A 26,314-nucleotide genomic window follows, 5' to 3' on the forward strand; every position below is an offset into this window, starting at 1 on the left:
AGGCTTCTTTCTGGCAACTCGACCATGCAGCTCATTTTTGTTCAAGTATCATTGTATTGTGCTCCTTGAAACAACCACACCATCTTTTTCCAGAGCAGCCTGTATTTCTCCTGAGGTTACCTGTGGGTTTTTCTTTGTATTCTGAACAATTCTTCTGGCAGTTGTGGCTGAAATCTTTCTTGGTCTACCTGACCTTGGCTTGGTATCAAGAGATCCCCGAATTTTCCACTTCTTAATAAGTGATTGAACAGTACTGACTGGCATTTTCAAGGCTTTGGATATCTTTTTATTTCCTCTTCCATCTTTATTAAGTTCCATTACCTTGTTACGCAGGTCTTTTGACAGTTCTTTTCTGCTCCCCATGGCTCAGTATCTAGCCTGCTCAGTGCATCCATGTGAGAGCTAACAAACTCATTGACTATTTATACACAGGCACTAATTGCAATTTAAAAAGCCACAGGTGTGGGAAATTAACCTTTAATTGCCATTTAATCCTGTGTGTGTCACCGTGTGTGTCTATAACAAGGCCAAACATTCAAGGGTATGTAAACTTTTGATCAGGGCCATTTGGGTGATTTCTGTTATCATTATGATTTAAAAAGGAGCCAAACAACTATGTGATAATAAATGGCTTCATATGATCACTATCCTTAAATAAAAGACTTTTTTTTGCATGATCAGTCATATTTTCAAAATCAATGCCAACATTTCACAATTTCTGTCACGGTATGCAAACTTCTGAGCATAACTGTATATAAAAATCAATATACCCTATATCTGCCTGATCAGACCAATGCAGACAATAATTTGTGCATACCTGATGTGATTACATTATTTATTAAAAGGCATACAGGATTACATTGAGTATTATGAAGCACCAACTTCATTAGTGTCATTTATTTAAAGGGGTCATGACATGAGGAATCTAATTTCCTTAATCTTTTAACATACTACAAAAACATACTACACGTTTCAGAACTTAAAACTTCCTCCTCAATGCAAAAAGAGCATTTGTTGAAACCTAGTTGCCAAAACGACTCGTTCTCTACTTACTCCACACTGTGATGTCACACTGTGGTCGACATTTGCATCTGACCTCCTCCACAACACATCCACGCCTACTTTACCTTATCACTTCCGTAGTCCACCCAGTAGCGGTGAGCAGTGAGATGGCAGGTCAGTCAAGAGCAGAGAGCCAATCATAAAAGTGTGCATTTGCTGTCAAGTCTTAAAGGGGAAGCAGCAGCAAAACCGAGCATTTCTGACAGAGGGTCAGAATGAGGGTTGAAAATAATCATCTTTTATAATTACATGACTGTTTTTTTGTGCAAAAACCTTTACTAATATTATAAGTGAACCTCAATGAACATATTAAAATATTAAAAAAGGCATGTCATGACCCCTTTAATATAAAAATGATCTATTGTGTGTGATTTCACAGACCTGTAGCATCAGGGCATGTGGCGAGTGCACGAATATGGAGGGGTTTTCCCTGGGTGAGGACTCCAGGCACAGCTGTGCATCAGTGGCTTTAGCGTTATAGGTGAAGGCGATGCTGCTGGCCAACTTCCCATCATACAACACCTGCTTATGGTGCTCTGCCAGGTGGATGTCGCTTTCCGACTTGAACTTGAATGTGCTCTGTGAAGAAAGAGAGACATATAAAGAGGGACAGTACATCAGTAACATCCTTCAAAAGAATGTTCTCTCATATTTTGCTTCTCTTTCAGTCTCGCTTGGCAACAGGTTCGTGTAAAGCTCCAGGGACTGGGCCGCATCCCAGAGGGCTGATAATTAAAAAAAAAAAAAGCTTTAATTACTGAGACAGAGAGCAGCCACACGCACAGGCATACATTCTCTTCATGAAGCTCTGGCTGCAGATATGTGCCATTTCATTAATGGCACTGAGTGTGCATGTTTGCTGGTACAAGCGTGTAAATGTGCATGTATCTGCAAAATCGCACTCGTATGAAGCACTTTGTGCCACTAGTCATCCACTCAACTGAGGGAGTGAATGAGCAACTTACATAAGATCATACAGAATCTCCTGACTGTGCATGACAGTACTTTCAACTGTTTTTAATTAAAATAAAAATAGATTTTTCAGCAAATATTCATTTTGACTTAATTATATATGCTTCGTATGCATTTTACTCAGTGAAAAGGCCTTTGTGTGCAAATCAAATCTAAATGTCCAGATACATCCAGATAATTGTGTGATTTAAGACATGAAATAAATGTCCCTGGCATCTTTTGCATCATTCATTAGTACACGTTATTCTAAAGAAAACAGAAAAAAATAAGTCCTTTTTCCAAACATCTTTCTCAGCTGAAAATGTAACCAAGGTCATGAGGGAGGGGGAAAATGATACTAACCAATAATACCATAGTAAGGCATGTTTAACCTCCTCCCCTCTACCAACATCTTTTCTAAACTCCAATCAAATCTGAGATTAAATCCCAATCTATATTTCCAACTAAAGATTCGATTTCACTCTGAAACATGTCACATTACAGAAATTGAATATTACATCCTAAAGCTTAAATTAATTCAAAATGTCATTCAAATTACCCCCAAACATCATATGTAAGCCATTACAATATCCTAGACAAGTGTTACATTATGCTGCCATTAAGATCACATTGCCCACATTGAGGAAAATCTGTAACATTTTCACAAATCTAGTGCAAAATGGATAGATGCAATAGTATTGAGAACACAACATAAACACATGGTCAAACACACACTGAGCAATTCTTCAAAAAAAGTATGATGCACATAAGTTTCTCTGGCACTGTGATTCGCTGCCAATGTGTCCACTTAGCAACACACTGACTGGCATACTTGCACTGAACACTACATCAAAACTCTGACTTAAAATATATATATACATGTATATATATATATATATATATATATATATATATATATATATAAACATGCTTTCCTGTGCGTCTGCGCTGTTTTATCAAATGGAATAAATATCTGTCCTGAAATAAAAATCTGATCACAGACTTGATTGACCATCAATTCAAATAAATCATGTGCATCAAATAATGGTGTGGATTTTTTATGTTGTGTGTTCTGGTAATGAATTGAGAAGTTAAATATTCTGGGTTCAAAACAAGATAAGCTTAGTCGACAGCATTTGTGGCATAATGTTGATTACCACAAAAATTATTTTGATTCATCCCTCATTTTCCTTACAAAAAGCGAAAATCAAGGTTACAGTGAGGCACTTACAATGGAAGTCAATCGGGCCAATTGTTGTCAAGTTTGACGTAGGTATGTGCACGGATAGTTGACATGCGGTTAACCGCTTGATGCTCCACTATTCAAATACCAAAATCACTATTCGGTTATTCTACACGTGCAGAATAGAGGTCTTCAACCCGACCCAAACTCGATGAGTTCTGACAAACCATCGGGTTTGGGTCAGTTTTTCAAGTACAGAGCGAGTTGGGGGCTGTTTAAACATGCTTTTCTGTGCGTCTGCGCTGTTTTTCTATGTACTGTTAACACGCGCTGGACGGACGTCTTTGACCGTTGCGCTTAATCTCACCGTTTTCTCTTTCTGTGTCTCGTGCAAGATCGCCAAATTTTTAGACACAAAGTTGTTTCTGTGCTGTGCTGCTTTCTGAAGTAGTTCAGGTTGAAAAGAGGACTTCATGTGAGTTACACCATTAAAAATGATTCCAGGTTGTTTTTCACCAAGGAAAGTTTCAGCACTTTATAAACAGTGCTTTTCGTTTTGCTCTAATGTGCATATTAATGTACAATAGTTAGACAAGTTCAATGAAATTTGATTTTAAACCATTTAAAAATCAAAGCACCCCAAAGAGGCTATTCAACTGCAGCAGTGATAACTCCATGCACATGACAATACTTGCATTCGCTGCCTCACGGATATGTCAGTCTGCCTGGGCAGAGCGCGTTTACTACATGCAGTGACAATTAGATTATTTTTGTTTGAGTTTAATGTGAGAAATGTATCATTTGAAGATCTATGTATTTTGCTATTTAGGCTCATAGCTTACTGTGCACTTTATTTGCTGCTATTTTGAGTAGTGTTTGAGGAAATTTCATTGCAATAAACATTCTTTATTCCTGTGTCCCGACTCCGATGAAAAACTGATTAACCGTTCATGAAACTTTGCGGTTAACAGGATGCTAAAAACAGTAACCGTGCACATCCCTAGTTTAAAGGCAGAAATGTAAAGCTTATAATTCTAGAAAAGCACTTCAATTAATTCATGTTAAAACTCGTATTATTTGAGCATTAAAGTTGTTTAAATTGTCATTTTTACAGTCGTTTTTGGGTTTACAGTGTTACATTGTCATGCCAACAAAGTTGTAAAATTGGGCATAACTTCACACAGAAAAGGTTTGCAAGCAATTTTATCACACTAAAATCATGTTAACACGCATATTGTTTACGTCTTGTGGCTATACTTCTGAAACGGTGAGTATTTTAACATTTAAGGATTGGTGCCTTTCACTTCCATTGTAAGTACCTCACTGTAACCAAAAGTTTTGCTTTTTTTTATTTAAAGAAAAGGAGGGATGAGTCGAAATACATTTTTGTGGTTATCAACATTATAGCACAAATGCTGTTGATTGAGCTTAACTTGCATTGAACCCAAAATATTCCTTTAAGCTAATTCCTTTTTCTGAAGAAAAAATATAAATTGTACACATACATTAGAATTCTCAGGAAATAAAATAAAACTTATAACATTAGATTTTTTTAAGATCTTAGGAAAAAGTGTAAAGTAGAATCTTCATGATGTTTTACTTTTTATAAATGTACAAAATGTTATAAATGAGAAAATTCTGGTAAATGTAACTTTTCAACACTCTTTAAAGCTGAAGTGTGTAATTTCTGTGCCACCAAACGGAATTGCAAAAATAAACATTGTTTTCAAACAGACTTCTGAAGACTCCCCATCTGCCGTTGATAAAAAAAAAAAAATTAAAAAAAAAACAGACAATTCCGCCCCCAACTCACGCCACTGGTTGAGTCAGTGTTGTTGTGTTGGGCTGGACGGGTCGCTCAAAACAAAGATTTTTATAGCACCCCAGAGACACAGTTTTTACAAATTAACCAACAAATGGGTTACTTATGAAGCTTGGATGTGAGAAAGTATTTTAACATGGAAAAAGTTACACGCTTCAGCTTTAAAATACTGTAGTAAAACTTTTCTAAAGAGATGCAATAAAAAGTTCAACGCTATTATATTCAACCCTTTAATACTAAAGCAACTGTTTTTATGAAGCATTTTTCCTTTCAAATCATCTTAGGGGACAGAAAATTCTCCTAGCTAGAGAATCACTCATATACAGTATTGCAGTTAAGATGATCTTGTGGTTCTTCAGGCAGCATGAGCGCAATATAAACTAGCTGTTTTAATCTCGCCCCAGCGTTCCAGTGCGTTCACCAGGCATTCGTCATCTCCATCACCAAGGGCACATGAGCAGCCGGCAAACACAACCTGATGTCTGGGAAACGGGTCATTGCGCCAACACACCCACCTATGCCTGACACTTGATGCTACAAACCTTGCACAGTTTTTCCTTCTGTCCCTCTCTCTTTGGCACTCTTTCCCATGAGAGGACAGCTGCTTCAGTAAGCAGAGACACAGACTAACAGCACTGGAATCAGAGCAGAGTACGTGGAACGCCTTTTATACACTCTGATGATCTATATACTGTAACCTATAAACATACACACATAAAGGCACCAATCCAGACAGCTCTCTTATCAAAAATGCCAAGCCCCCTATACCTCACATACTAATTACCACGGCAACAAACAGCCGGGGAGCAGCTTGTTGGCTGTCACATGCTGTCCAGACATCTGGACTTCCACTGGTATAGTGACCAAATCAACCGCCCAATGTGACCAAATGACAATCAAGCATGCACACATTTTGGCTTTGAATTTCCCAGCAAATTACATGCATTTCATATTTCATATATATATATATATAACTTAAGCAAAAAAGTTATCCAACACCTATATCACCCATGTGAAAAACGAACTGCCCCCTTAAACCTAATAGCTGGTTGTACCACCTTTAGCAGCAACAACTGCAACCAAACGCTTCTGTCAACGATAACTGGAGATCAGTCTTTCACAATGCTGTGGTGGAATTTTGGCCAACTCTTCTTTGCAGAACTGCTTTAGTTCAGCCACATTGGAGGGTTTTCGAGCATGAACTGCCCGTTTAAGGTCCTGCCACAGCATCTCAATCGGGTTCAAGTCAGGATTTTGACTAGGCCACTCCAAAACTTTAATTCTTAATCTTAATTCTGCAGTTCACTGGATGTTGTCCTTGGCTTTTTTGTGACTTCCTGGACGAGTCGTCACTGTGCTCTTGGAGACATATTGGAAGGTTGGCCGCTTCTGGGAAGGTTCACTACTGTGCCAAGTTTTCTCCATTTGGAGATAATGGCTCTCACTGTGGTTCTTTGGAGTCCCAGAGCCTTTGAAATAGCTTTGTAACCCTTCCCAGACTGATGAATTTCAATCACCTTTTTCTCATCATTTCTGGAATTTCTTTCGACCTTTAGTGTGCTACAGGGTGAGACCTTCTGGCCAACTTTATGCTGCTGAAAAAGTTCTATTTAGGTGTTGATTTGATTGAACAGGGCTGGCAGTAATCAGGTCTGGGTGTGTCTAGTCCAGCTGAACCCCATTATGAATGCAGTTTCATAGATTTGGGGATTTAGTAACTAAGGGGAAAATACTTTTTCACACAGACCCAGTTGGTATTAGATAACATTTTGTTTCAATAAATAACATTATCATTTAAAAACTGTATTTTGTGGGGGGCCTGGGTAGCTCAGCGAATATTGATGCTGACTACCACCCCTGGAGTAGCGAGTTCGAATCCAGGGCGTGCTGAGTGACTCCAGCCAGGTCTCCTAAGCAACCAAATTGGCCCGGTTGCTAGGGAGGGTAGAGTCACATGGGGTAACCTCCTCGTGATCGCTATAATGTCGTTCTCGCTCTCAGTGGTACCCGTGGTGAGTTGTGCGTGGATGCCGCAGAGAATAGCGTGAAGCCTCCACACGTGCTATGTCTCTGTGGTAATGCGCTCAACAAGCCACGTGATGAGATGCGCGGGTTGACAGTCTCAGACACGGAGGCAACCGAGATTCGTCCTCCGCCACCCAGATTGAGGTGAATCACTACACCACCACGAGGACCTACAGCGCATTGGGTATTGGGCATTCCAAATTGGGGAGAAAAAGGGAGGAAAAAACAAACAAACTGTATTTTGTGTTTACTCAGATTGCCTTTTTTTGTTGTTGTTAGATTTTGTTTGAATTTTTGAAACAATTTAGTATGAGATATACACAAAAACAGAAGAAATCAGGATGGGGGCAAATACTATTCCACAGCACTGTATACTACCATAATACTGGTATTTGGAATACTGGAATTTTTTTCAGTATGCAGTGTACTGTATACTAAACAAACCCTGTCACCCTTTCTACAATGGAGCATCGCATCACATCGCATCAAAAGCATATCTTTCCCAATATTATCAGTGACACTGTCTACACTAGAAGCATCCATTGCGGCACATCGCATAGCGCAGACAGTAAATGGATGACCCGTTCTATTGCTGACGTGTTGCAGAGCTACTCCAGCCACTTTATCATCCCGTCCATCTGAAATAAAATGATTTTACTTCCCAAATCATACATGTGAATCTTTCTGCTATGAATTTTATTCGTTACCTATTTAAATAACTTCTGACAGTTGCATTTAAGCCAGCTTGTGAAGTCTACTAATTTACATACTTTTGCTTCTAACCACATGCATACACAGTTTTAGCAAAAATAACATTACAATAACAATTCAATAAGAAATTTGTTTATACCAGTGGATTTCCGTTGAAAAAAAGTATGATTCGGGTTATTCACTGATTTAACCATTGATGAAGTCTACTCGCGCTCACAGTTGATTGGTCCGTGTTGTCTGCTCGTCATTTAAAATGTTCACTCGATGCTTTCAGTGTAGTGAACGGATGCTTCGGGTGCAGATAGGGTGTGACACTATAACTCTGGCTATTTTCAGAATAGCATACTACCCATACTTTTTCCTCAGTATACAGTATATAATTAACAAACCCTGACTCTGGATATTTTTGGAATACTGTAGCATATTACCACTATTCATACTATTCTTGTATTATGTAGTATAATGTATACCAAACAAACCCTAATTCTGCAACTCTGGCTTTTTATATAATAGCATACTAGCATACTGCTAATACAACATACTGTAACTCTGGATATTTTTGGAATACTGTAGCATACTACCACTATTCATACTATTCTTGTAGTATGCCGTATACTGTATACCAAACAAACCCTGATTCTGCAACTCTGTCTTTTTATATAATAGCATACTAGCATAATGCTCATACTATTTTTGCAGTATACAGTATACAGTAAACAAACCCTGATAATGCCATTTTACTACCATGCTACCCATACTATTTCTGCAGTATGCAGTATATACAGTATAAAAAAAAAACGTAAGCCCTGTTCACACCACAAACGACACTGTCGCCTTGTGTAGCTAGTGTCTATACTATGATGTCGCTAGTGGACGTCCATACTGATGTCACTCTAACGTTATTAGTGGACTGCACGTCTGGCTATAGTAGCTTTTGAAATGTTGATTATAGATGATACTAGATGTAGACCGATACACAGTTCAATGGAGGGAAACAATAATAACAAAAAATGCGGTACCTACACCCTGTAACAGGGATCGTACCAAAAAATAATATTTAAAAGAGAGGGAAAGGCCAATGCGGAGCGGCAGCGGAAGAGAGAGAGGAGAGTAAATTTACTCGCCGGTTCTCCGATACGCCGTAGCCTGGTCCTCGACCACTCCTCCACCCTCTAGTGGACGACAGCTGTGCCTCCCCGGGCGGATCGGAGGCAGTCCTCCGGCCCCTGGCGGATGGAACGCCCCACCGCATTTTCAGCGGCTGATAGGGGTCTCCACCGCCCCTGGCAGCAGACCTGACCGTTCCAGGCGGTCGGTTAGGAGCCCCTCCTCCCCTCGTGGTCATCGGACGTTCCTCCGTTCTCAGGCTGCCGGGCACCTCCGTCCCCCGGCGGATGGCCGCGGCTGCTCCGTTGGGGTGGATGGTAGTGGCGAGGACTCTACTACGGCGCATCCCTCCTCCTTCCTGGGTTTCGGCACCAGTGTAACACATTTCAATGGAAAGGAGGTGGCGAGAACTGGCTTGACAATATAAATAAAGGTTTAATGATAAACTTAACCAATAGGATACAAACACACACAGGTGTCGGACAGCTGTCCGTAACCCTCTCTCTGTCGCACTGCCGTCTCCGGTCGGCCTTATCCCTCTCGGGCTTAATCAGCCTTATTAGGGGCTGGGTGTGCAGAATCACGACCCGGCCCCGCCCTCCGCCCTGCCACAAAGAAAAAAATCTATGCTGATAGAGTTGCAGACAGTTTTTTCATCATTGAGCCATTTCAAATTTAGAGTCCCCGGTGTGCTTGTTTATGCTTAAAAATCCGCATTATACACCAAATCAGAATTTTTCTGGTTATTTGGGGGGATTTTGGTTGAACAATAAACAACATCTGGGATTTTATTAATTTAGGACTCTTTGTCTGAGCTCTTCATAGTAAGGAAAGAATAAGAATTTTTTTTGACATTCTATAAATCAATTTTAAAAACTATCGACCGATTAATCTGTTATTGGCCTTTCCCACCACCTTAGTTATCACTGACCTCTAGATGATACTGCAGCTAAAACTAAGATATCATTCTAATTTACAAGGAATCAGTTCTCTTGCCTCTAAAAATTAACATTCTGCAGGGGAGAGCATTTTACTTAACCTGCAACAGTTCTTGTTGCATCAAATCATTAACAAAATGAACAATCTATTAAAATATGAATCGAACTCACTCAAAATGCCACCAGTATCTAACACAGTTTTCCATGCATCATTGTTTTTTTTATATACATGCATGTGGTTCCAGACTAATGATATACTGTAGAACAGTGAAATCCCCCACAACATGTTAACTTCTCTGTCTTGCCTACACTCAACACAAGTATGTCAGAAGAGACAGATGACGTGAGCTCCACTGCCTTCTCTCTCTCATTGGTAGTTACACTTTTCTCAACTTTCTCATGTCGTTCACCACACCCACATCTTGTCGCCAATGGTCACTGTCACTCGTGTCACTGGAAGTGTCTGTGCTCTCATTTTTAAATGAATGAGATTGTATTGCTTTGTCGCTCTGTGTTGCTTGCGGTGCAAACAAGGATTTATAAATGTAAACTCTGGCTATTTTCAGATTAGAATACTACCATACTACTCACACTATTTGTGCCGTGTGCAGTAGTGTACAGCAACATAGCATACTACTCTTTGAAACCTTTACTGTTGCATGTTGCATACAAGGGGATGTACAGACAAGACAATAAATTCTACCACTAGTCAATGCGTTAGGCCTGTGTCAACACTGATCACATGAATCATAATAATGAGTAGTTGTGCAAGCCCTGTCATACACTACTTCTTTAAAAATACTAGGCAGTAAACTGCCCAGAATGCAATAAACAGCATGTTAGTATTCTATTACTAAAAGCCAATGTGTTGCACTGAGACAGGAGCTGAACAAAACCAGTAATAGATGTTTGCATTAAAAATCTATTACAAAACCAGTAATAGATGTTTGCATTAAAAATCTACACCAGCTTCAATATTAATAACATTAAAACATTTATTGCATACAGCAGGCCTCTCTCCATTGAGAGATCTTGACAGAGCATCATAGCACCATACACACAGAGAATCAGCGCATGCATACACACCATATGAATAATCCACACTCTCTGCTCTCTTGATTTTTCTTCTATAGCCAGAAAGAGCTGCAATCAGGTGCCGGGGAACTTTGAGGAGCGTGGGTACAAGGATAAATAATTAAAAATCCCTCAATAAGCTCCAGAGAAGCTAAGTCCAGTGCAGCCCAGACGGTAAACTTACTGTGCCGAGACGAGAAAGAGAGAGAGTATTACAAGCTCTCGTATTTAATTTTCAGATTTTAATGAAGAGACTTCCAGCCTGCGTTATCCTGGTTTAACTTAACACTAAATAATGCCTAATGATCTCAACCAGGTTACATGTAACACAGTCTGCAGGTAATCTCTTCTACAATGGATAGTTACGGTGCCAAAATTTAATGGGATGAGTCACATTCAAAGCCTCAGTAAAATAATAGATATACAGTGACTAGTGACCACATACTGTTTAATTTTGTGCCAACTCAACTACAATATCTACATTTCTTCAGTTAATAAACTATTTTTCTTTGCAGAGTAATTCTTTATGGTAATTCTGTTATCATGTTGTTGCTGGCATTTTCTAAAAGCAATAAGCCACATTAAGTTGTGACAATTAAAGGAATAGTTCACCCCAAAAATGAAAATTGTGTCATCATTTACCTCGGTCGCCATTCACTTTCATTGTATGGAAATGTGAGATGCTATGAATGTGAATGGTGACTGAAACAAAATGCATTACATCTCCTTTTGTGTTTCACAAAAAGAAAGTAATACAGGGTTAGAACAACATGAGGGTGAGTAAATTATCCCTTTAATGAAAATTTGGACAACATTCCTTAACAATTATAAAATCACTAACATGTGCCCTCTTTGGCTTTTAGTTCACTAAAGCAGTCCATGAGTCTATATCTATAGAATAATGAAGTAGTGAAACCAGCTGTGCTCTGTCCGATGCAAAAAACACAGATATAAGTACAGGGTGATTAAGTTCTTAATCATCTGTCCACATTTAGCTGTAATGTACGACAACATCATCTGACTCAAGTAAACAAAAGCTGCTTATAATCGTTAGATCATCTGACCCGGGTAAACAAGCACTGTCTGCATGCGTCCTGCAAGCTAAGAGTAAATTAGGGAGCCTCACGCTTGGCTGAAGTGAAACATTTCAGTGGGAGATGTTTTTTTAGTAAAGTGAGAAAAATCAAAGTTGATGACTAGGACTTCCCTCCCAACTCTCCTCTCTAAAACACAGCCTTTAATTGGCCATCCAGAAAGGCAAGACAGCGATTAACATCACTCATCCATCCATTCCTCTTCTTTTCAGCAATGAAAATAAGATTTTTTTTTAAAGGGTTCAATCTACTTCAAGCACAGGTTTGGCATAAACACTTTCACATCGAGTAGAAGGAGCAATCAGCTCACATATGCGTGGACTCAGGAGACAAGCAAGTCTGAGGTGAGTGTCTGGATAATGAAAGTGAGAGGTGAACATCAGTTATTATTAACAGATCTGCCCAGGAAATGTAGAGCTGGTGCAATGGAGAAAAGTACTTTAACGAGCCCCATGTTGGTATGCTGCGTCTGGATATCCATACTTCCCTACAATGTAGTATGCCAAAAACAGTATGCCAATGGAGTAGTATGTCCAAATCCTCAGTATTCATGGAAAAAATTTTGACCTACTATTTGACCTAAATCTGACCTTCCGGTGAGATTCTGAAGTGCGGATCAACTGGACACTTAACAATCCCATAATCCCTCGGGAGCTGTGGCGACGGCTCTTTTTAACAAAGTGATTTACCGTATGTATATACCAAGAAAGTTGTTCCTTGTGCTTAAATGGTGCTTGTTTAACAAAACCAGAATGGATTAATTCTGCAGTTGTTATTACATCATGTAGTCAGTTCACCGGTCAATACCAATGTCAACAGATGAAGTACAGTATGTCCGAATTCTATTTATACTACTTGCATGCATACCTAAAAGGACGTACTGTTTCACCGGCCGAGAACCAAATACAGTACATACCGTGACAGTACGCGGTTTTGGACGCAGGTACTGTCTTAGATGGCCTGGACTGCCACTGTTCGTATACTGACTGTCTGATGTACTGTATTTTGCACACAAAACTGGAAAGCACTTCCAGAAAATCACAAGCGCCAATCACATTGTACCGATTGCTACTTAACTTCAAGTAATTGGAGTGAACAGGTATTTAAGCGATAAAAGCCTTTTTAAACTAGTTTCAGAACAATCTGAGGTTTTGTCTGAACCAGCCGTGACCACGACTAGTGACAGGTCATTTTATCAATTGCTTGGTTTCTATTGATTGGTTTCATTCATGTGACTTTTTCCTCACAGCTACCATATTTTCTCCCATCAGCAGGGGAAAGATATGGCAGTAAATAGAAAAACACCCAAAAAAAGATATCAAGACATATGTCTATAATTACTTTAGATCCAAGTCAAGTCTCAGGAAAAATGTTTACAGATCTGAAGTCAGCACAAATGCAGCTAAATGTGACTTTCATTAACATTTATATATATTTTATCCACAATTCATCTCCATACGCTTGTGAATATAGTGAATACACAGAAAGCAACCCATTTATGGATGAAGGGAGAGTTTAACTGTTATTTTACTTATGCTGTCATGCATTTTAAAACATTCTCTTTGGGGTGTATTTAATTGAAAATTTAATTTAGTTAGTAGTTTGCGTTAATTAAAAAAATATACAGTATTTTCCAAATCAACTTGCTGTGTACACGACTAAATATGTTAAACTTTTTGTCTAGTGATGTGATTAAAGTCCATGCTGTATAAAATGTGTTGTTTATTAAATGACATTAGTATATACACTAAATATATACTATATATTGACATTATAGTGCTTTTTATTTATTTTTATAATTATCACATACTTCTATTACAATTATAATATCATCCTTTGTGCATTTCCTTGGTTATTTTATGAATTAATTTGGCACAGGCAATGACAATTGGCATGTCTTAGAATGAGCTAAATAGTTTTTGAATAAATGAGCAAAAATCAACAAGTGTTTTATTCCTGCTCTGCCCCTCGATAAATCAAAGTCATATCACTTGAAACATACATTTATTGAAAGAAAAAAATAATAACATCTTTGGCTCTGGTGAGTAAACAGTAATTTTGCTTTATCAAGCTTTACAAACAGAAATAGATCCCACAGCGTAGCACACTGAATGCATTTTGGATTTTGGTCACAAATATGGTGGCAAAGTAATACAGTGACGTCACATTAAACAGATGAATATACATGGTGTTGCAATGGCTAGCCCCACCGTGACATCTCAGTGGTCCACATTACTGTACATTAAACATTAAATATGTTCTGATTGGCTGTAACTGTGTCAAGCAGTTTCACATTCAGTGTTGCCCAGACAAATTGCATCATGGTTGGTTACTTCAGAGCTGATGTCTGAGTTTATACCTTATATCCAGGTCCTAGCTGATGAATGGCAAAGATCTGCGCCGGGTTCAATGCTTCACTGAAGACGTAGACGGCTCCGAGCTGCCCACAGAAAACCCGGTTAGCATCTGCAGTCTCGGATGAGCCCAGGAAACATTTATCATAACTCTGCAGGGAGGGAGGAGGAGGAGAACACATATATACAGTTAAAGTCAGAAATTTACATACACCTTAGCCAAATACATTTAAACTCAGTTTTTCGCAATTGCTTACATTTAATCGTAGAAAACATTCCCCATCTTAGGTCAGTTAGGATCACTACTTTATTTTAATGATGTGAAATATCAGAATAATAGTAGAGAAAATGATTTATTTCAGCTTTTATTTCTTCCATCACGTTCCCAGTGGGTCAGAAGTTTACATACACTTTGTTAGTATTTGGTAGCATTGCCTTTAAATTGTTTAACTTGAGTCAAATGTTTTGGGTAGCCTTACACAAGCTTCTCATAATAAGTTGCTGGAATTTTGGCCCATTCCTCCAGACAGAACTGGTGTAACTGAGTCAGGCCTGTAGGCCTCTTTGCTCACACATGCTTTGTCAGTTCTACCCACACATTTTCTGATTGAGGTCAGGGCTTTGTGATGGCCACTCCAATTCCTTGACTTTGTTGTCCTCGAGCCATTTTGCCACAACTTTGGAGGTATGCTTGGTGTCATTTGTCCATTTGGAAGACCCATTTGTGACAGAGCTTTAACTTCATTGCTGATGTCTTGAGATGTTGCTTCAATATATCCATATAATTTTCCTTCCTCATGATGCCATCTATTTTGTGAAGTGCACCAGTCCCTCCTGCAGCAAAGCACCCCCACAACATGATGCTGCCACCCCCATGCTTCATGGTTGGGATGGTGTTCTTCGGCTTGCAAGCCTCACCCTTTTTCCTCCAAACATAATGATGGTCATTATGGCCAAAAAGTTCAATTTTTGTTTCTTAATTTGTTTCTCAATTTCTCCAAAAAGTAAGATCTTTGTCCTCATGTGCACTTGCAAACTGTAGTCTGGCTTTTTTATGCCGGTTTTGGAGCACTGGCTTCTTCCTTGCTGAGCAGCCATTCAGGTTATGTCAATATAGGACTCGTTTTACTGTGGATATAGATACTTGTCTATCTGTTTCCTCCAGCATCTTCACAAGGTCCTTTGCTATTGTTCTGGGATTCATTTGCACTTTTCAACCAAACTACGTTCATCTCTAGGAGACAGAATGCATCTCCTTCCTGAGCGGTATGATGGCTGCGTGGTCCCATGGTGTTTATACTTGTGTACTATTGTTTGTACAGATGAACATGGTACCTTCAGGTGTTTGAAAATGGCTATCAAGAATTCCCCAGACTTGTGGATTTCCACAATTTTTTGGCTGATTTCTTTTGATTTTCCCATGATGTCAAGCAAAGAGGCACTGAGTTTGAAGGTAGGCCTTAAAATACATCCACAGATACACCTCCAATTCAATACACCTCCTATCAGAAGCTAATTGTCTAAAGGATTGACATCACTTTCTGGAATTTTCCAAGCTGCTTAAAGGCAAATTTAACTTAGTGTATGTAAACTTCTGACCCACTGAAATTGTGATATAGTCAATTAAAAGTGAAACAATCTGTCTGTAAACAATTGTTGGTAAAATTACTTGTGTCATGCACAAAGTAGATGTCCTAAACGACTTGCCAAAACTATAACTTGCTAATATTAAATCTAATATTAATATTAAATGAGTGTTTAAAAAAATTAGTTTTAATGACTTTAATCTAAGTGCATGTAAACTTCTGACTTCAACTGTATAATAAAAGAAGAAAAACCAGTAAAAACAACACAAAAAGTGCTGGAGCTTGTTATTAGTCTATCGGTTTTACTTTTTTGAGAGTTTTCCAGGGGGCCTTCTAGAGCAGTTTACTTGCTATCTGTTGGTCACAACTTGTTCTGATTTACTTTACGTAGTCTATAAACAATGCACTTTAAATGCTTGCCAAAAGGGAAAGAGGTATAAATAACAACACACACAAATAGACAGTGTACTATGTCTAATCAACAGCCTTTGATACTGATAGTGCACCAGTTTTCTTTTGAGCCACAGAGACAAGTGCTTATCTAATCTCAAATCGCTTGGACCCTAAAGGCGCAATATTTGTTTAAAGTAACTCAGAAAAAAAGTTGACTGGAAGTTTGTGTTTTGAGCAAACCCACAGAAGTATTGAAGACAGCAGCAAAAATACTTACATCATTGGTGTTGACGTGCCATGCCATGTCGCCGTAGGACACAAGTTGCCCGTTGACATAGCAACGGATCTCACTATTCCTCCAACGGTTGTAGATGTGGACTATGCTGATCATGTACCACTGTGAGAGAGGAGAGGAAGTAGAGAGAGGAAAATTAATTGGGAAGGCCAAAAGGAAGAGTAATTTTAAATTGAAACATGGACAAAATAGACAAAATTTACATTAATATTTTACCTCAAAGTTTAAATGGAACATATCAGAGAAAACAGGATTTTTCTTGCTCTTTTGAAATAAATGAAGAAATACTCTAATGTTCACGAACCAGAATTCTACTTCTATATTAGATCTCTTTAACTACTATGTACTAACATTGGAATACATACAATACAATGTATTTATTGTGTAACTACATGTTGTTCTGTGAAATTTTACTACTACTACTACTGAGGTTGGGGTCGGTTTTGGGTTAGGGGTTTAGGGTAGAGTTTGGAGAAGGATTAGGTTTAAGTTCAGAGAAAGGGTGAAAAAAAAAAAATACCTTGATTATCATTTTAAAGGTGCTGTAAGGGATTTTAGAGTTCTGAAGCTTTCACATGACTGAGCTGCTGAATTCGCCACACCCCTTCATTCCAAACCCTACCCTCCAAAGATCATTTTGAGACCAAAACCTAGCAAAAGACCAGCATTGTTTGTTCCTATGGCTGTCAAATTCAACAGTGGCACAATAAGGCTCTCAACTGACAAAAATTATGAATCATAGCCTCAATGATTCGCTTCAAATGAGAACGAGCAAAATGATTGACAGGTGAAAAAAGTCAATGACCGCAGTCTGCAGACACATTTTTGTTTGCCGTTTACAAAGTCTACAGCTGTCACAGAGACCGGTGAGATATCTCAGGACACTTACTTCATTAATATCTTTAAGGGAGTAGGAATATTTTTTGCATACTTTTTCATAAAAATAAAATAAATAAATAATAATTAAAAAAAAAAAAAAAAAAAAAAAATCGCTTACAGCACTTTTAACTGGACAAAAATATTACAAAGTGCAGAAAATGAGCGGAAAGTTTACCTCAGTCACCATTCACTTTTTGCAGCATCTTTTTTTCCATTCAATCAAAAGTGAATGATGACTGAGTCATTCAGCCTAACCCTTCTGTGTTAAATGGATGAAAGAAAATCAAAGGAGATTAGAAAAACATGAGGGTAAATGCTGACAGAATTTTCATTTCGGGTGAACTTTCACTTTAAGGTTCTGACCGAGAATATTCAGCGGAGATGACCCTAAATAGAAAATCCACAATTTTAAGATCAAGCCCATAAAACAATATCTCATTACATGCTTCAAAACCGAGAGCTAAATTAACTGAAACGGAGTCATTCTGTTTGATGACTGCGATGCTTAAAGCCGTTGGCAAATGAATTAAAGATCAGAGACCTGACGTTTGAAAGCGCACCAGTGAGGAATACGACAGCACAGATAATCGTCGATCTGTGTCAAGAAAAGTCATTAACCAGATATGTGTAATTTGCACAAATGCCGTTAAATAAACTTTTGGAGGTTAGAGTCTAAATTGATGACCTCTAAAATTCTAAGTGCCCAGTAATAAACTGGTTTTGCTAAAAATCAGAGATTTAAATGGCGCAAACTTCCTAAAAGACTTAATTTTTAAAATCTGGTGAAACCGCCACCCTGCCTTCCTAGCATCTTATTAACACGCAACACAATATGAGCTAGGCTGACAAGGAAAAAAAGAGGGATCAGTCTTCAAGTCTTCGAGGCCAAAATGCCATCCCGTAACCGAGATTTCAGGGCTCTTAATGCCGGTTAAGATTTTGCATAAATGCAAGAGAGGGCCATCTTCATCTAGACAGGGCTTTGGATTACCCTCTAGATAGCATTTGAAATGCTCTAGTTCTCAGTTGCACTGCTGTCCTCCATTTCTGCACTTTTCTTTCATTTTACATGCACATTTATTCATTTGGTGGACACTTTTATCCAAAGCAACTTACAATGCATTCAAGGTATACATTTTATCAGTAAGTGTGTTACCTGGGAATCGAGTCCATGACATTGGCAATTACAGTGCCATGCCCTACCAATTGAGCTACAGGAACTCTTCTTTCCATCTTTGAGCTGAGCTGTTGGTCTCCATTGTCCAGTAACAAGCCCCCAACAATTAAACGTTTTAAGTTCTGGGCAGAACTCTTTAGCTCAGTTCAATTCAATTACATTTCTTTCTGTTTCCCCCTTCCTTTGTTCTCTTGTTTTTTCGCTCTCTTTTCTTTCCTTCTCTGATATCTAAGGAAGTTTAGTATAAATCTAAGAGTCACTAACAATGTGGTTGATTAAATTCCAGCCCTTTTGTCCCACCACACACTTTTTCAACAGCAGAACAAAGTGCTGACTAATTGGGTGAGATGTGAAGTTCATTGTTAGGCTGAGTACACATTGCTGTGGTGTGTGTGTGTGTGTGTGCGCGTGAGTATGTCTGGGCAAAAGGGGAATAGCTTGCATTCTAATTGGCACACAACCCTCCCTTGTCTCCCTCTTCGGAGAGCAGACAGAATGAGGTATCTTACTCGAACATCCCTGGCCAACCGATTTTAATTTGTCATTTAACAATGCATGTGATTGAGCTGAAGTCGGCCAACCGGGAAAAATATAAGGAGAGAAGTAATCAAACCAGATGTTGGTGTATCAGACCACTCAGAGTGTGGAAAAACAGAAAGAGAAAGAGAGAGAGAGACCCTGAGTTCTAACAGGGAATATTATTGAAAATCCCTCAGGAATTCCATCTGTTCCTTGTGTCCACATATACAAAAGCTAAGTCAATAGATTTGCACAGAGAGAGGGGAGAGGTGTGGTTTTAAACAGCTGCTGCCTCCTAGAGGACATGTGAAGATTTAGATTTACCTTTATCCTTAGAGAAGTGACAAAAATTAGCTAAATAAATTGGTTTTCCCCATGTTTACTTGGATTAATAGCAATAAGATGATCATTTTCTTTATTGGGAGCACACAAATCCATATACAGTACAAAAGATTCAATGTGTTTAGGAATTATTAAGGTTATCGATTCTGAGATACTCAATTTGCAATTATTTAACTGAATGGTAATGGCCAAGAAAAATTATCTAGGTTTGGAAGAAAAATTATCCAAATATATTTTTTCATATTCTGAAGAAAATGTGACTGGTGCTTGCCCGTGTCTAAGAGTCCTGAGTGGTTTTTAGTGCGTTGCTATGAGGTTGCTATGGTGTTCGAGGTAGTTGCTAGGCTGTTGAAGGTTGTAGTCAATAGAGCTCACCCTATAGCCACTTTTCCACCATAAGGCCAATTGGTTCCTGCTGCGAAACCGTGCTGTTCCGTGCTGATCCAGGGCTCATTGCCACAGTTACGGTTACTTTTTCCACTTTGATACTGCGAAATCAGAATTAGAATGGACTGACTGGGCAAGCGACCAATTGTGATCGCTTCACTAAAACCATCCCACCAAAATGGTTCATATTCGCACAGTACCAAACTATGCTCAAATGGAAATGCTACTGGAACCATTACTCACTGTGCAAAGAACCATTCGGCCTGATGGTGGAAAAGCAGTTTATGTTATTTTGGTCCCAAGATATAGCTTGTATCCTTCAATGGAAGTCTATAGGGTTTCTTGGTTCTATAGTCCATTAGGTGAAAATACACTTAGTCTGGTTACTTAGAAAAGTAATAGCACAAATTTTGCAGGACAAGTTTAATACTAAGGGTTAGAGGTTTGTTCAAATCCCTTACCCCAAATATGAGCAATAGTTTATTTATTTTTTTTATTTTTTATTTTTTTCACCCAATTTGGAATGCCCAATACCCAGTGCGCTTTTTAAGTCCTCGTGGTCGCGTAGTGATTCGCCTCAATCCGGGTGGCGGAGGATGAATCCCAGTTGCCTCCACGTCTGAGACCATCAACCCACGCATCTTATCACTTGGCTTATTGAGCGCGTTGCCACGGAGACATAGCGCGTGTGGAGGCTTCACGCCATCCACCGTGGCATCCGCGCTCAACTCACCACGCGCCCCACCGAGAATGAACCACATTATAGCGACCACGAGGAGGTTACCCCATGTGACTCTACCCTCCCTAGCAACCGGGCCAATTTGGTTGCTTAGGTGACCTGGCTGGAGTCACTCAGCACGCCCTGGGTTTCGAACTAGCGAACTCCAGGGGTGGTAGCCAGCATCTTTTACCACTGAGCTACCCAGGCCCCAAGTATGAGCAATAGTAATAGTGCTAATACCACTGTTAAAGGAAAAATACTGTTTATTCATGTGTCTAGTTCTGCTACAGATTTAGACAAAACTTACCTTCCTGGGTTGGAAGTCGTATTTCACACAGTGTTGAAAGCCTTTGCCCTTTGACTTCAGTGATGTCACGATTAAACAGTTACCCACAAAGTGCGCTGAGTAGCCAATCCCTTTGCTGGTTCGAAAACTAGGGGATGGAGAAAAGAGAAGTTTTTGTAAATACATATACATTAGAGAACACAATGGCTCAAAAACAATTAACACAATAAACTGCCTTTAGCTAAATAAAAGACAAAAAAATCCTATAAACTTGCCCATTCCACAGGCAAGATGAGATATCTTTTCAATTTCCTTTGTGGACTCACTTGTTTACTTCAAGATGAATAAGCAAAAATGAACCCAAAGTGCATTCCCTGCACCAAACATACTTTGTTATTCAAGCCACACCATAAAACAATCTGGTATCAACATGTTTTCCACACAAATTGAATTTTAAATGTAATAGATGTGAAACTCTCAATGAAAATATGGAAGGAGGATGTCAGGCTTAATTATTGGCGGGAAAACAAACATGGCTGTCTGAGTCCCTGGCAGAAGTGATTGGTAGGAGTGCTGGCAGCTGTCGATAAGGTGACTGGCTATCAGTTGAGACTTCAAAGAGGTGCTGTTTCTCTCACTCTGTACCTACACGGCTACATAATGCTACAATGAGCTCGCCACGGTAACAGATAAACAGGAAACAGGATTAGATGCTGATTTAAATGCGGTCAGTGGCCCTCAGACTTCTGAAGTGGTAATCTGTACCAACCTCATGTCTCCTCCCTCCATACTGTGCAGCAGCTTCAATTGCAACATGCAGGACATTCATTATTCGCAGTTACAAACATTTAAAAAGGCCCCCTGGAGGTGTAAAGCCAGGGTGATCCTGTGGACCCATTTAAAATCCACATTATGTCTTTAGCACTGTTACGGGTCATTCAAATGGAGCACGTTCTTGTGTTCAAAAAGCTAGACACAGTGCAACAAATATATCAGAACGCAGGTGCCTAGAAATATGTTTTTAACAGTTGAACTGCCTGAGACAGTCAAAGACGTCCATCTAGTGCATGTTTACATAGAATAACGATTGAAAAACTGTGTGGACAGACACAAAAACGCGTTTGTTGTGAACGGCTCCATAGTAATGTTCAGAAGAGGGACAGAACAGAAAACATGCAATAAAAATCAGTGGAAACAGATGGAATTGATGAATTATAATAGACTAATGCTTAACATTTAACATCACCTATACAGAGCCTGTTTTTAAGTCTTTATAGTAATAAGAATAGTGGTCCACCGATATAAATTCTTCAATGGCTGATGCCGATAAGTAGACATAGTGGTGGCTGATGGCTGAAACATATGTTTACATATTAATGCTATTTAAATATAGCATTGGAGAAACTAATTGAGAAAACAATAAATTTTAATTTTTTACCAACATATTTACTCAAAATTGACAAAAATATATTTATATATTTGAAAACATAATTTGTGTATTATCAATTGACTAGGCAGCTGGCAGACTTTGGAACAGACTTTTAAGTAGACTTTCACACAGAAATCATCATATAATATTTCATATGCACAGATCTCCTTTTTTTCACCCATGCTGAGAAACTCTAGGCTCACAGGTGTTGGTCTGGGTCACTCAGAGCTTCTGCTCCGAGATCAGTCCTGGATTGTACATTTTAATGACTGAGGATATAATCGAACAGAGCTGATAGCTGCTGCTAAATCAGCATTAAGCCATAATACTGTATGTGCTCTGTTCTTACTGCATGTAAAGAACATGTTATACTTACCAGTATAAGTATGGTTTATCCTTGTCTACATTGATATTATTGAGTGGGTCCATTCGGAACCAAGTGTTTAGAGTGAATCCATTCTGGTAAGGCCACTTAGCAATGGGCGGCAAAGCAATGGCCTGCAGTGGACAAAAAACAAGGAATTAACAGCCATAGAAAAATAAAAACAATATTAGCAGAACCAGCTGATATATATATATATATATATATATATATATATATATATATATATATATATATATATATATATTCGGCTGACTGTTTTATATATTGGTCTATTCAAATTAGACCTCTTTAAAGGGATATACAGGGTTAAATTAAAGTAAGTTCTTGCGACAGAAGCCACGTCCACACTAATACGTTTTCATTTGAAAACGCATTGATTTCACTACGTTTACGCCTCTCATCCACAGTAGAATGGCATTTTCCACCACTGAAAAATTAAGACTTTCGAAAACGCTCTACATAACTGCATACTTTGGAAAATAGTGAAGATAAGAATCTGAAAATGGAGGTTTCAAAGTTAAATGGATTAGTGTGGATGTGGCAGAATCTGTGGCATGCTGTTGATTACCACTGAAAATATTTATAACCCATCCCTCAGTTAGTAAAAACAAAGAAAACACATGTTCACAGCAATGCACTTCTAATTAAATTCTAATTTGCACAGATTGATTGGTAAGAGATACTATCACTAGTAAATGCTAATATGTATAATGTCTTGAATTGTTCAGCGAAGGCTTTATTGTAAACAGAAAGGGGTGGAGGAGGAGCCTCACCGCCGCACTGCGTCCTGGGAAGTTGAAGAAGGTGTCAGGGCCATGCCGCTGAGGCATCTGATTCAGCACTGATAGGAGCTTAATGGCATGTCTTGGCTATGGGCAAAGGAGACATAGATGAGAGAGGGAACAATTAAGAGAGGACATTGTAATTAGAGAAAGAGAGAGTGGGATAAAAAATGTTTTTATTATAATGAGAAAATACACAGGGAACAGAGCAAAAATGAGAACAAAAGACCATCAATTAAAATACAGTGGCATTAAAGTCTGAGTTTGCTAGTTAAAAAGCTTATATTTTGTATATTTAACTTAATTTGAGGGAAAAGTTTAATTGAAAAATTAACGTGGATTTCTAAATATTTCTTTGTTTTTGGTACGTCCACCTATTCCTTTAAAGGGGTCGTGACATGAGGAATCAAATTTTCCATGATCTTTTGACATATAAGAGGTAATTTTACTATAAAAACATACTGTAAGTTTCAGAACTGAAAACGTCCTCCTTAATACAAAAAGAGCTTTTAAAAGACGCCATGTCAAGTTATTACTCTAAAAAGGAGACCTCCATTGTGTTTCATCTTGCTGTTTGCTGTCTTGCTGTTGTGCTGCTTTGAAGACGTCCTGGACCGTTTTTGCACCCATGTGTGCTAATTTTAATTGTTAGTTTTTTGTACACATGCACTATATGGACGTCTTTGATCTTTCTGATGCATTTCCGGCAATGTGTGCCACGTTTTAAGAGAAGTACAAGCGCAACTAAAAACGCGTCTCATTCTGCTGTGGCCACTGACTGGGAGAAATGCATTCAGTTGTGTGTGTAAACAAACACGGAAGATGTGAGATGTCGCTCCTGTGAAGACCAGCGTCTCTGTTTTGGCCTGTTGAAGCCAGCTGAAGCACCCAACATCACCGTGGTTTGTATTATGTTTGTGTATTCAGAACATTTCAGCCTGGATTGTATGTTTTTGGCTCAGATCAGAGTGGATTGGCGGGTATTCACACTGACTACCACCCCTGGAGTCGCGAGTTCGAATCCAGGGTGTGCTGAGTGACTCCAGCCAGGTCTCCTCAACAACCAAATTGGCCCGGTTGCTAGGGAGGGTAGAGTCACATGGGGTAACTTCCTTGTGGTTGCGATTAGAGTTTCTTGCTCTCAATGGGGCACGTGGTAATTTGTGCGTGGATCGCGGAGAACAGCATGAGCCTCCACATGCAGAGTCTCCGCGGTGTCATGCACGAGCCACGTGATAAGATGCACGGATTGACTGTCTCAGAAGCGGATGCAACTGAGACTTGTCCTCCGCCACCCGGATTGAGGTGAGTAACCGCGCCACCACGAGGACCTACTAAGTAGTGGGAATTGGGCATTCCAAATTGGGAGAAAAGGGGATAAAAAAAAAAAGATCAGAGTGGATTGCTTGTGAAGCAGTCACAATATGATTCAAGCTTTGTAAAGGAACTGTTATTGAAAGATGGGGCAGTTAAAACACTATTGGACCGCAAAAAACTTAAGTAAACAAATTTCATTCGTGAATATTTCATGTCATGACTGTTTGATAGTTTAAGGTGCTGCTTGAGTTAACTTTTTAATATATTCAGAGTGTTCGTTATGTGTTAACCCTGAAATGTATTTTTATAATGCTGTGTGGAGTTTTTTCATTTTCTTCAGATTGCGTTTCAAATACGACTGTATTGGAATGGCTGATCATAACAGTGGGCATTTACACTGAAGTCTTAAAGGGCCAAGAGCTTGAAACCGAGCTTTGAAGCCAAGCTTTGAATTAAATTAAGACTGTTTTGGTGCAAAAAAACTAAAACATTATAAGTGGACCTCAGGGAAGATAATTAAATGATAAAAAAAGAACATGTCATGACCCCTTTAATGGAAGCACACACTCCACAAGTTTGCGCAAAACCTTATGATCCATGTTATCCTAGCATGATTTAAATGATGATGAATGTTTAAAAAATCATCTTGTGTGCTTCAGTGGAAGAAAAGGAATCTGACCTTTCATACAAAGGAGCTAAAATGGTCAATGTGACAAATTTGCTTATTTGATTTATGACCTGGAAATTTAAAATTTCTTAAGTATTTTGTATTGATTGCATATCAGAACGAATATCTGTTTTAAAACTTAATTTCCAGGTTTAAATTAGATTTTGAATCCCAGATTTTCAATGTGGTCTCAGAATTTTGTACCCACTGTATGAGACGTATTTCATGAAATGAGTCTACAAAAAATCCAAAGAAATCATAATCTAAGACCTCATCAAAGGAACCCCAAATTAAGCCAATCAATATTCTGTCCATCAGCCTTAACTACAACAGCACAGTTTAAGTCAATACAAGGGCAACCCCATACAGATCTGTCCATTGAGAGAGCCAACGGATAGGAGATCGTTGGCTGGGCCTGTCAGAGGTCTCTAGAGAGAGCTGGCCAATGACTGCAGGCCTCAGTGTGTTTGGTGCGAGAAAACTCACCCACACACCGCCTTCCCCCCTCAGCATGCTGAACAACAACTTCAGTTCCTTCACTGTGATACTGTAGCTGGCCAAAACCCCCAGCATGTCGACTAAGAGATCTAAGAGAGAGAGAGAGAAGAGAATGACTCAGCATTATTGGTCTTCAGAACTCCTGAAACATGAAAATGTGGTCACTTGTGGCAGAAAGCCAAATTATGGGTCTGTTCCAAAACCTAGTGAGCGCCCTCCAGAGGCAGCATTTTAATACATCATAGGCACGCTCCCGATGCGAAGGCTGTTCCAAAAGGAAGGTATCTTAATCATGCTGCCCCCCAGGATATCTCGTTTTGGCCAAATTCT

General features: G+C 39.0%; 2 protein-coding genes across 21 annotated transcripts in view; one reads left to right on the plus strand and one right to left on the minus strand.

Moving 5' to 3' along the window:
* Nucleotides 1-26,314, plus strand: part of LOC127432392 (spartin-like) — a 471,452-nt gene that overhangs the window by 148,322 nt on the left and 296,816 nt on the right. The gene's annotated exons all lie outside the window — the stretch shown is intronic.
* The window catches only part of LOC127432386 (neurobeachin-like), a 169,098-nt gene that overhangs the window by 68,428 nt on the left and 74,356 nt on the right, over nt 1-26,314 (minus strand). For all 20 annotated transcript variants that reach the window (XM_051683394.1, XM_051683398.1, XM_051683402.1 and 17 more), the window contains exons 3-9: nt 25,973-26,073; nt 23,494-23,589; nt 22,712-22,833; nt 20,928-21,054; nt 16,578-16,697; nt 14,327-14,473; nt 1,444-1,641 (exon numbers count right to left, since the gene is read on the minus strand). In XM_051683394.1, the coding sequence (XP_051539354.1) occupies nt 1,444-1,641; nt 14,327-14,473; nt 16,578-16,697; nt 20,928-21,054; nt 22,712-22,833; nt 23,494-23,589; nt 25,973-26,073 (911 nt within the window). The remainder of the gene's footprint in view (nt 1-1,443; nt 1,642-14,326; nt 14,474-16,577; nt 16,698-20,927; nt 21,055-22,711; nt 22,834-23,493; nt 23,590-25,972; nt 26,074-26,314) is intronic.

Source organism: Myxocyprinus asiaticus, chromosome 42 (assembly GCF_019703515.2).
Source record: "Myxocyprinus asiaticus isolate MX2 ecotype Aquarium Trade chromosome 42, UBuf_Myxa_2, whole genome shotgun sequence".
In the NCBI taxonomy this organism is placed as follows: Eukaryota; Metazoa; Chordata; class Actinopteri; order Cypriniformes; family Catostomidae; genus Myxocyprinus; species Myxocyprinus asiaticus.